The sequence below is a fragment of the Hyla sarda genome, chromosome 7, assembly GCF_029499605.1.
Source record: "Hyla sarda isolate aHylSar1 chromosome 7, aHylSar1.hap1, whole genome shotgun sequence".
Lineage (NCBI taxonomy): Eukaryota > Metazoa > Chordata > Amphibia > Anura > Hylidae > Hyla > Hyla sarda.
In genome coordinates this window covers 176,474,791-176,487,337 of record NC_079195.1, presented here as the reverse complement: position 1 = coordinate 176,487,337, position 12,547 = coordinate 176,474,791, and the positions used below count along the sequence as shown (strand labels likewise).

Here is a 12,547-nt window from a genome sequence, read left to right as displayed (position 1 = left end):
GATAGCGGGGTGCTGCAGCAGTGATCCCCGGGGTCCCCAGCAGCGGGACCCCGGCGATCTGACATCTTATCCCCTATCCTTTGGATAGGGGATAAGATGTCTAGGGGCGGAGTACCCCTTTAACAGTGAATACCAGATCCCTTAGACTCTGCACCCAGCCTAGCCAGTGCAAAACCAGTTCCAGTTATAAAGATCCACTCTCTTGTTTAGCAAACCATAACCAACGTTTTCGAGAACTGAATGCTTACATCTTTGTTTGCGACACTTTGCTAAAGGCTCCTTCCTGTTTTAGGATGACTAAGTCCCAGTGCACACAGTGAGGCCAATATACATGACTTAACTGGCTTGAAATGGGAATACTCACATGGCCTGCACTGAGCACTGACCTCACGCACCTTTGAATCATATATGTGTGATGGTCAGGTGTGCACATACTTTTCTTCACATACATTAGTAAGCATCCAGTCCAGTACGTCCAGTCATTTGCTTTATACCAGAAATGACTGTAAAAGTAATTGTATATGAAGGTTATAGTACATTTTTTGACATCATTCTTTACCTGGCAGTTGAGCCATGTTTTTGTTGCTAGAGCTTTTACATTGGAGATACAAGTAAGAACACTACAAGTTTGTGCTCACTACTTTAATATAGGAGACATCCTGCCAGGAGTGTGGATTAGCCATTGGCTGGTGACAGTAGACTTGATAAAAACAGGAGATAAATCTGGCATTCCAAAGCAAATAAAACCCCTTTTTTATATTGATGATCCATTAAAACACATCTTAAGAAGCAAATCCATGTGGACATAGGCAGAACCGACACATTTTGAACACCAAATGTTTCTTCTTCACTGTATACTTAGAAAATTAATCTAACAGATAACATATAAAAGCATATGGACTTGTAACAAGAACCATGTAGTGTTGGTGTTTTCCTATGTCCACATGGATTGGTATGTGAAGAAGTGTTTTAATTAATCATGAATTAAAAACAAAATTTTATTTTACTTTGAGTCCAGGATTTTTTTTTTTTTTTTTTTTATCGACATTGGTTGTAGTGTATCATACAGTAAATTTCAATTGCTACCAAGCTACAAAGAGAGAACACACCATTGTAAAATATTGTCCATACTAGTGAGGGATTATGCTGCAAAACATTCTCCAAAACTACCAAAATAGAACACCAAGTAGATGGTTTATGTATAACTTACATAATGCTCACCTTATAGTAAAACCTAGACAGTAACTTAAGCAGCATCGGTCACAGTCTATGTCTTACCACTTATCCAACTCTACCATTTGTATTCAGATTCTGACACTTCGAACAATAATGTCTTTGCATTTATCTCTCAGAAATAAGAATTGTTCCAGGTTGATCTTCATTGCTCTATCCACTTCAGGGTAGAATATCTGTCTGCAAGGGCTGTCCTTAACTGTAGAGAGTGGGTCTTATCTCTAGTCTCCACCAAGCATGTTACCTATATAAATAAAAAACAGAGTACATCTATGTTATGAAAGTCCTAGCTGTGAACAGTAGTTACAGAGATTTGTAGCAGCCACGTGGACATTAAAATCCAATTCAGGAAACAACCAGTTGACTTCTATAGGAGAATGGTGTGGGCATGCTTTGGGACCTACACAGAGGCTGCTTGGCAGGGATGGGGTTGTCCAGTGTGTATCACCTATTGTCAATGGTATGATCCTGTTATCTGCACTTTATAATAGAGGTGTTACCTGCCTGTGGTGTTAATAACAAGACTGCTGAAAAATGAGATTGATATCAATATAGCTGGTTAGTTAAGTAAAGAAGAAACTTCATACAATGGTGTGCTGTTCCTCCACACTTATTTTGCTCCCCATTGAGCCTTTAAAGTTGACAGATTGTCACTCCCCAACCTTTAATATTTCCAGTGGGCACCCAGTAGAGAATGCTTCCTTATATGCAGATACAGGGCCGTCTGTAGGAATTTGGGGGCCCCAAGCAAAATAGACATGGAGGTGACGAATTCTGGGAGTGTGACGTGAGCGAACGTCAATACGAGGCCGACGCGCGTAGCTGTATGGCACTTTACTGGGGGCGGGGACATCCTGAGTTCCCAGCAACTACAGGTGCACCGGGCACAAAAATAGGAGCCGGAAGCCGAGCGGCTTTAGTCTCTGCCTCCCGCTCCAGGCTCTCGCACTGCTGGCCCGGCCGGCCGACAGGGCGAGCTGCCGAACCGGGATAGGGGCAGGAGGATGGCCAGGCACAACAAGCACCGGCTCTGCTCGGGGCCCCAAGCAATTGCTTGGTTTGCCTGTCCTGTAGCGATGGGCCTGTGCAGATAATACCTTAGTGTACCTGGCTGATGGTGATCCTTCTTGGCTTCCCTCCTTAACCTTATGGAGGAATGTGGCTCCTGTTCAGGAAACCATACCAGACATTTTAGAAAAATAGTATACTTCCAACTTTGTTTGCAACAGTTTGGCCCAGTGCACATAGTGAGGACCATAAAGACATCATTTATCTGGTTTGAAATGGGGGAACTAATGTGGCCTGAACAGAGCGATGACCTCAACTCCTCTTATTCTACTCTTTATTGAGCATATAGAGTTGACAATTCATCACTTCCCAACCAATAAATGGGCACTGTCATTAAACATTTTTTTTTACATACGATATAGCAGGTAAAATAAATAAGATTTGTAATTTGCACCCTGTAAAAAATTTCACTGTTTCATACACAGGCACAGAGCGAGTGCTATTCACTGCCTATGGCCAGACCGCACTTCCTGAGTTTGGTCTCCTGACAGTTCAGCAGGTGACCAAAGTCAGTGCTTTTGAGCAAACGGAATGCGGTCAGGACCAGAAGGGAGACCCCTAGTGGCCAGATTTATAAGGCCATGAAAGTGACATAAAAATAATTTTTTTTTTACAGGAAGTAAATTACTTCTTTATTTTACCTGCTCTATCATATGCAAAAACATTTTTTTAATGACAGTACCCATTTAAGGGTATTTCTAGTGGACTGGTAATAAATATTTCCATATATGCAGAAGACAGCTTTGTGTACCTGGCTGATAATCTTTCTTGCCTTCCCTCCTTAAAGGGGTTGTCCAGCATTAGAAAAACAGAGCTAATTTCTTTTAAAAACCCACATAAGTTTGCAGGCTGGGTGTTTGTTTTGTAGCTCAGCTTCATTGAAGTGAATAGAGCCAAGCTGTAATACAGTAAACAACCTGCACTAGGTATAGTGCTATTTAAGAAGAAATAAGCTCTGGGTTTCTATTGCTGGATAACCCCTTTAACCTAATGGAGAAATGTGGCTTTTTTTCTAGGCTAAAAGTCAATTGGACCGAGCCAGTTCGATTTCCCCGTTGTAGTCAGGAACTGTCCAGAGCAGGAGAGGTTTGCTATGGGGATTTGCTTGTACTCTGGAAAGTTCCTGACACGTAACAGAGGTGTCGGCAGAGTGCACTGTGGTCAGACTGGCAAGAACTACACAACCTCCTGTGGAGCATACAGCAGCTGATAAGTACTGGAAGGATTTTTAAATAGAAGTAAAAAAAAAAAATAAAAAAAAAAAATATATATATATATTTTTTTTTTTACTTCTATTTAAAAATCCTTCCAGTACTTATCATATAAGTTTTCCACTGCAGTACCCCTTTAACCTGTTAAGGACACAGGGCATACCTGTACGCCCTGCGCCCGCGATATAACACGGGGTCACGGGCTGACCCCACGTCATATCGGGTCGGTCCCAGCACCTAGCAATGGCCGGGACCCGTAGCTAATACCGGACATCACCGATAGTGGTGATGTCCGGTATTAACCCCTTAGACGCGGCGATCAAAGTTGATCGCCGCGTCTAACATGTAAAAAAAACAAACATCATGGCAGCTCAGTCAGGCTAATCGGCACCACCGCTCTTTCACTGCTGTGTTGCGATCAGCTGAGGACACACGAGTAGGGTCCCTACCTTCCTCCTTGGCGTTCGATCGGCTATTGATTGCTCCATGCCTGAGATCCAGGCTGGACCAATCGAGCGCCAAAAACACTGAATAATGCAATGCTATGGCATAGCATTGATCAGTGTATGCAATTAATGTATTGCATGTTATAGTCCCCTATGGGAGCTATAGCAGTGTAAAACAAAGTGTAAAAAAGGTTAATAACTGTGATTTAACCCCTTCCCTAATAAAAGTTTGAATCACCCCCCTTTTCCCATTTAAAAAAAAAAAACTATGTAAATAAAAATAAATATAAACATATGTGGTATCGCCATGTGCCTAAATGTCCGAACTATAAAAATATATCATTAAACCGCACGGTCAATGGAGTACACGTAAAAAATTCCAAAGTCCAAAAGAGCGTATTTTTGGTCACTTTTTATACCATAAAAAAATGAATAAACGTCCCATCAAAACAAAAATGGTACCGATAAAAACTTTAGATCACAGCGCAAAAAATTTGCCCTCATACCGCCCCATCAACGGAAGAATAAAAAGTTATGTGGGGTCAGAATAGGACATTTTTAAACGTATTAATTTTCATGCATGTAGTTATGATTTTTACCAGAAGTAGAACAAAATCAAACCTATATAAGTAGGGTATCAGTTTAATCGTATGGACCTACAGAATAAAAAATGAGGTGTCATTTTTACCGCAAAATGCACTGTGTAGAAATGGAAGCCCCCAAAAGTTACAAAGGACAATTGGTGGCAACAAGCCATCATATGGGTCTGTAGGTGCAAAATTGAAAGGGTTATGATTTTTAAAAGGTAAGGAGGAAAAAACAAAAGTGCAAAAACGGAAAAATGCTCAATCCTTAAGGGGTTAAGATGTCAGGACATGATCATACAGAGGGAAGGAGAATATCAACTACCGTATTTATCGGGGTATACCAAGCACCGGCCTATAACACGCACCCTCATTTTACCAAGGATATTCGGGTAAAAAAATGTGCATGTGTATACCCCGATACACCCTCAGGAAAGGCAGGGGGAGAGAGGCCGTCGCTGCCCGCTTCTCTCCCCCTGCCTTTCCTGGGGTCTAGAGCCCTGCTGCCGCCGCTTCTCTCCCGCTGGCTATCTGCGCCGCTGCCCGTTCTCTCCCCCTGACTATCGGTGCCGCTGCCCGTTCTCTCCCCCTGACTATCGGTGCCGGCGCCCCATTGCTGGCGCCGATAGCCAGGGGGAGAGAAGCGTCGCCGGCAATAGGGCAGCGGCGCCGACAGACAGGGGGAGAGAAGGGGCAGCGGCACCCATTGCCGGCGCCGCTGCCCCGTTGCCTGCCCCATCACCGGCTGTATAATTACCTGTTGCCGGGGTCGGGTCCGCGCTGCTTCAGGCCTCCGGTGTGCGTCCCATGCGTCGTTGTTATACACTGCACGGCGCAGCGCAATGATGAGTGACGTCATTGCGCCGTGCAGCGCATAGCAACGACGCAGGGGACGCCATGTCGGAGGCCTGAAGCAGCGCAGACCCGACCCCGGCAACAGGTAATTATACAACCGGGGATGGGGGAGGCAACGGGGCAGCGGCACCGGCAATGGGTGCCGCTGCCCGTTCTCTCCCCCTGTCTATCGGCGCCGCTGCCCCATTGCCGGCACCACTTCTCTCCCCCTTGATATCAGCGCCGGCAATGGGGCGCAGGCACCGATAGTCAGGGGGAGAGAACGGGCAGCGGCACCGATAGCCAGGGGGAGAGAACGGGCAGCGGCACCGATAGCCAGGGGGAGAGAAGAATCCTCATCTACACTACCTATTTCTAGTCCCCCCCCCCTTTTTTTTTTAACCTTTTCTATGAACAGTAAAGTGATTTCTTGCACTAATAATTTATACATTTTACCAGTCAAACTCACTTGTGCATTGTGTTATGCTTCAATTAACGATTGTGAATCTATAGCAATAGTTGACTATTCATAGCCCTAACTGCTTCAAACATTTGTATATACCAAAACTTAGACTTATCCGTGATATCAAAATCCTCTTTTATTTGTGCAAAAGATTTAATTTGGTTATTAGTGACTATTTGGTGCACATATTATACACCTTTTTGTTTCCAAAAATCCTGTCCCATACCTTTATTAAAGTGCTCTAAATTTAAATTATGCCATATTCTAGTAAATCTAGTGCTCCCGGCAATTTTACATCTTATCTTCAATTCCTGCCATACTCTTCTAAACATATTTATCACTGAGACGCCTGCATATTTATTTTGTACTGGGAATCCCGTTTCAGCCCACTTAATATAGTTTTTATAATTACCATTTTGATGAAGCCATAGTTGTTTCAGTACCCAATCTTTTCCGCCCATTTTTAAATTCTGTATTTTTACCGCCAGATAATATAGCCTCAAATCTGGGAGTGCCCTGCCCCCCGTCCCCTCTGGCAGAACCAGGTTTGAATATTTTAGCCTAACCCGCAATCTTCCCTATATGAATCTACTTAGCATTGCCTCAATCCCTTTAAACCATTTAGCAGTGATCCAAACTGGGGATGCTGAGATCACATATAGAACTTGTGGAAATATTACCATTTTTATTAGGCACACTCCCACAAGCTTCACTCACAGATCAATTTTCTTTTTTATTTTATTCATCAGAGGTTTTAAATTTAGTTGTAAAAATGAATCTACTTTATTTATGATTTTTAATCCCAAATAATCAATACATTCCTCATGTGCCTGTGCCCTCACTGTCTCTATTTTTTAAATAGCCCCCTGGGATCTTCGGAGTATCATTGATTTCTCTCAGTTTATTCTTAGGCCAGACACCTTACCAAATTTATCAACCATGTTCATAACCACCAGAAGAATAGTCTCAGTCTTTCCTAAAAATAACAATAGGTCATCTGCATATAACAGAACTCTATCTTCCCCCTCTTTTAGACCGAACCCTGATATTTTATTTGAATTCCTTTTCATTATGGCTAATGGTTCAATAAACAACGCGAAAAGCATGGTGAGAGGTGGCACCCTTGTCTAGTTCCTCTTGAGAGATAAAAACTTTCTGTTAAAGTGCCATTAAACTAATCTTAGCCCTTGGTGCATTATATAACAATTTTACCCAGTTCAAAAATTTCCCACCCAAACCATATTTTTCCATTAATTGCCACAGAAACCTCCACTCCACCCTGTCAAATGGTCAAATGGTCCTGTCAAATCTAATGACAGGATGGAGTGGAGTGAGTCATGGGCCAAATGTATATTTCAGAAGGTACGTATTAGATTAGACTGAATCACTCGTCCAGGTACAAATCCTGTCTGATCTTCTCCAATCAGTTCCGGTACTACTTTAGCCAATCCTTTGCTAGAATTTTTGCATCTGTGTTGATAAGTGAAATCGGACGAAATGATTCAACTTTACTAGGCTCTTCATCTTTTTTTGGAATTAAAATTATTGTTGCTTCTAGCATTGATTGGGGAAGATCCCCAGTCATTTTAGCTTCCTCTAGAACCTGCATGAAGAAAGGAAGAAGTACATCCCCAAAGTCCAGGTAGACCTGAAATGGCAGTGCATTCGGGCCCGGCGATGACCTCCCCCTTCCCGACTACACTGCGGCCCACGCCCCCTCCCATAGACATGAATGGAGGGGGCATTGAATGGAGGGGGCATGGTGTGACGTCACATCCCCAGTCCCAAAAACCCAGAGGTTTCCGAAACTGGAGACCCAGCTCCCGAATAAAATGTAGGGCCCCCCGCAATCAGACATCTTATCCCCTATTCTTTGGATAGTGGATAAATAGTTTTTGCCCTGTATACCTCTTTAAGATGCTCACAATTTTCTGAATTTTGAGTTTGCAAAAATGTTACCTCTGCTTTTTTTTTACTTTTTCTTTTATGAGCATAACATTCTCTTTTCTTTCTTTGAATTCTTCTATAGAAGAGTCCCCTCATCACTGCTTTTAAAGTGTCCCACAAAAGTTTATAAGAGGGCGACCCTTCGTTCAGGTCCCAAAATTCTATCAATCATTTTTTTATTTCCACCTTATCTTCTAATAGATTTAACCAATGCGGGTTCAGCTTAAAACATCTACCGTATGTTTGTTTGTCTTAAGGCTAAAGATAAGGGGAGTATGATCAGAAACTGACTAGGACTCATATTTAAAGGGGTACTCCAGTGGAAAACTTTTTTTTTTTTAAATCAACTGGTGCCAGAAAGTTAAACAGATTTGTAAATTACTTCTATTAAAAAATCTTAATCCTTCCAGTACTTTTTAGGGGCTGTATACTACAGAGGAAATGCTTTAATTTTTGGATTTCTCTTCTGTCACGACCACAGTGCTCTCTGCTGACCTCTACTGTCCATTTTAGGAACTGTCCAGAGCAGCATATATTTCCTATGGGATTTTCTCCTGCTCTGGACAGTTCCTAAAATGGACAGCAGATGTCAGCAGAGAGCACTGTGCTCGTGACAGAAGAAAAATCCAAAAATTAAAGCATTTCCCCTCTAGTATACAGCCCCTAAAACGTACTGTAGGATTTTTTAATAGAAGTAATTTACAAATCTGTTTAACTTTCCTTTATGGCACCAGTTGATTTTAAAAGAAAAAGGTTTTTCATGGGAGTACCCCTTTAATCGTTTCTACATATTGCAACCCTACATCATTACAAAGCAATAAATCAATGCATGATGCTGTGTTGTATGTGGCTGAAAAACATGAAAACGTTTTTTAAGCCGCCATGGGTCGTTCCATCCTATTTCTGCTGCCAACTTAAATAGTGGTGTCTGGGACTCCATTCCACATTTCTGTACCCCCCATTAAATTTATCAATTTCAGGATTCATTGTGGAATTAAAGTCCCCACACATATATAAGGGCAATTGTTCCTTTCCCTTTAGAAAACCTAACAAACCTCTAATAGGCCGAAGGTTGAATGGTGGAGGGTCATAAAAGCAAGCCAGTATAAATTCCAATGCATCAATTCTTAAATGAACAAAAATATATTGTCCCCGTTGATCTATTTTTTTTAACTTTTTATCTGTCTGTTGATATATTTTTTTCAGCGGGGGGCTGAATAGGTGGAAAATGTTAAGTGTAATTCTAACTGTGCCCATCTTCTGGCTATCCTACCCTTTGATTCCGCAGTTACATGCAGGCCCGTCGCTACAGGACAGGCAAACCAAGCAGTTGCTTGGGGACCCGAGCTGGACCGGGGCCCCGAGCAGAGCCGGTGCTTGCCCGTCCTGTAGCGACGGGGCAATTCCCCCATCACTATTAAGGACATCCCTGTGTCCCAAAAGATGTTTTCTGGACACAGGGATGCCCCAGCTAACTCTCTGTGGTCCCGTGTTAAGTTTAAAAACGCAGGGGCCGCCGGGAGATAGCGCACGCCGGGACATCACTGATGTCCCGTGCGTGCGCCCATAGCAACGGAGGCGCAGAAGACCGGAGCAACGAGGAGGAGGAAGACGCGCGCTGGCGAGCTTGGTAAGTGACCGGCGGGACGTCATCTTCGGTGTTCCGACTACCGCTTCTCCGGTCCCGGTAACAAATGCTATGGCCGGACCGGAGGAGTGGTGGTCGGAGCACTGAAGTGGGGCAGTACACAGGCATACAGCCTCCAGCCATACACTGTATATGGCTGGAGGCTGTATGTCTGTGGGGAACACTGCCTACCTAATGTGGGGGGAACACTGTTGCACCTAATGTGGGGGGAACACTGCTGCACCTAATGTGGGGGGAACACTGCTGCACCCAATGTGGGGGGGAACACTGCTGCACCTAATGTGGGGGGAACACTGCTGCACGTAATGTGGGGGGAACACTGCTGCACCTAATGTGGGGGAAACTCTGCGGCACCTAATGTGGGGGGAACTCTGCTGCACCTAATGTGGGGGGAACTCTGCTGCACCTAATGTGGGGGCCTCGTATCGATGTTCACTCACGTCGCACTACCAAATTCCTTCAAATGGCCCTGGTTACATGGGATTCAAGTAAACCTACAATTGCTGGCAAGTCTTTACTGACTCGATCAAAGACTGCTATTCTTTTATTAACCTCTGCCTTACGTTCCATATCAAAAAATTCACTGCCATTTTTCAGAAAGAAAAAAAAAAGCAACCCACCCCGATGAGCAGTATCCCCCCCACCCCGCATGTGATTGGTACATATCGTACCGATCTCTATACCTTGTCATGCATTACCCTCCCTCCACTCCACCCCACCCCTCCTCCCAGCACCCCTGCCCTACACCATCAAATATCACATTTCTTTATATCCCTTCCTACTTTAACCATTGCTGTGCTTCAATATAATCATTAAAAAATGTAAGAGTAGATCCAAATCAGCTTTATTAAACATATATAAAAATTACAGACAATGTTAAAAAAAAAACATAATAGGCAGATGCAGAAATCCCAACAGTAGAAATGAGGGGTATGCTCCAGAAATAATAACCAACTGTGGTCAGGGGGCACAGATAACTCCACTGGGTAGCATATAAGCTTACCATGAAACACTGCTGTGGATTCAAGCAGGCTAAAAATGGAAATGCTACAAACCGGAAACAGTATGGAGAGAATAATATCAAGACTTAAAAAGTAGTAGACTGTGCACCCTTGAATGAGATACCTCACCTCATCCCTTATAATCATAATTTCACTGGCCATGGTTCCAACCTGGGTATTTAGATCAGTCAGTGAAAGATTACAGGCACATACTTCTTTTAAGATGGTCTCCATAGTATTATCTCTGCTTATTACCAATTCCTCCTCCCCGTTATACTTTAGATCTTGTAAGACCAAGAAACTTGAGCCTGTACATCTTTTAAATTAGGTGATTGCTTATTGCTTTTTTTTTTTACTTTTTTTATGTTTCTTTGACCCACGCTTGTGATGTCCGCATGTATTTTTCGATTTTGCCAGTGCCTCCCAGATTTTTTGGAGATCCTCACCATCTTGGTGCCATTTTGGGAGGCATCTTAGGTTGTTGTGACCTGTATTTTTCAACCAGTTATATCTTCTGGCAGTATTTACATATGTAGACTTGCATGTGCCTTATATTACTCCACAGGCTTAGTCCATAGCTGTGGCATCTCTTCATGGAACCCTTGCGTGCGCCCAACTTCCACATCCGTGTCCAAGAGCATGTGACCTCGCTCCCCAGACCCATGTGACCCGCATCACCTTATCCAGAGTCGGACTGTTCCATTTTCTTCCGTTCAGAAGGGGGGGGGGGGGGGGGGGGAGCCAGCATCTCGGACCTTACCATTCCATTCCACCTGATCGCTGTTCGGGTCTCCCCAGGCTACGAGCAGCCGTTCATCCCAACCCCCACTGCAAACAGCCCCACACTGAGAGCGCATTCTCCACCTTGGCATGTTCAAGCGGGGTGAATCTTCCTTAGCACAGCAAGTCCATGGCCCCTTTTCAGAGCTGTTTCACCCAGCGTCACGGAACAGGGACAGAGGACAAAGGGGGGGAGGAAGAACGGAGAGAGAGAGATGCGCAGGTGCTACCGTCACCATGACACCTCCCATATTCAAGCATTTTTTATATTTTAAGCACTCTTTAAGCACTTTACATATACACTAGATGTATTTGAAGCACTTTATTGGCACATGTATAGAAACAATATAATATGTAATTGAGCACTGTTTGTTGGGTATTTAAACCCCTTACTGGTGTGTATCACTGAGCTTAAAAATGGCTCCATAGGAGCAGAAACATTGCTTGTTTTGATGTGACTTAATAAATTCACCTATTTTTGACATGGAGTGCTTCGCTGTTGTTGGATTTTATACATATATATATATATATATAGATATATATATATACACATGTATGTATTATGGTGTAGCTTATTTTCTAATTTTGTAAATGTGAACCTCCTACCCTATATTTTTACAGTGGGCAAAAAGAGTATTTAGTCAGCCACCAATTGTGCAAGTTCTCCCATTTAAAAAGATGAGAGAGGCCTGTCATTTTCATCATAGGTATACCTCAACTATGAGAGACATAATGAGAAAAAAAACTACAAACTACCAGACAGTCATCAGTTGTTACAGTTAAGAAGTTGACACTATCTTAAAATGGCAAGGATCCTAATGATGGATCCAAGAAACTGCATAACCAAACTAGAACGAACATTTGAAGAATGGTGTTTTCTGTAGAAAAACAAGGGGTGACAACCCTTGACAGGTGCCAATGCCATAAGATGATATAATATTAACTTAACTTTTCAGTAGTTTTCTAGGAGTACTCTGGTTTTGAAAAACATATCCCATATCCATGGGACTGGGCATAAGTGTCTGATGGCAGGGGGGCCCAACTGCTGTTACCCTCTTGCTCATGTCCCCCCGCATGCCGACCCCTGCTCAGTGCATGAGAAGAGCCAGGGTGCCATGCAGGAGATTGTAGAGGATACGTTTTTCAAAACTGAAGTATCCCTTTAATGTAATGGCTGACTGGCTTATGTTTTCTCTTAGAGCTTTTTCTACACTAGCAACTTTTTAATGGACTCATAAACAATGTTGACAGACGATCATCAAAAAAAAAGATTGCGGACTGAACCTGTAACTCTTTATTTATTTCATATCAACCCATGAAGTGATTGCAAAT

The 12,547-nt window shown here is 43.1% G+C and overlaps 1 protein-coding gene across 3 annotated transcripts in view; it reads right to left on the bottom strand.

The window, feature by feature from the left end:
- Positions 1-239: 239 nt before the first annotated feature.
- LOC130282760 (L-threonine ammonia-lyase-like) overlaps positions 240-12,547 on the bottom strand; it is a 102,144-nt gene continuing 89,836 nt past the window's right edge. For 2 of the 3 annotated variants that reach the window (XM_056531391.1, XM_056531392.1), the window contains exon 11: positions 242-1,477. In XM_056531391.1, coding sequence (XP_056387366.1) covers positions 1,379-1,477 — 99 coding nt within the window. In that variant the 3' untranslated portion in view covers positions 242-1,378. Of the gene's footprint in view, positions 1,478-12,547 lie in introns of all 3 variants that reach the window. The other variant, XM_056531390.1, reaches the window with a different exon arrangement.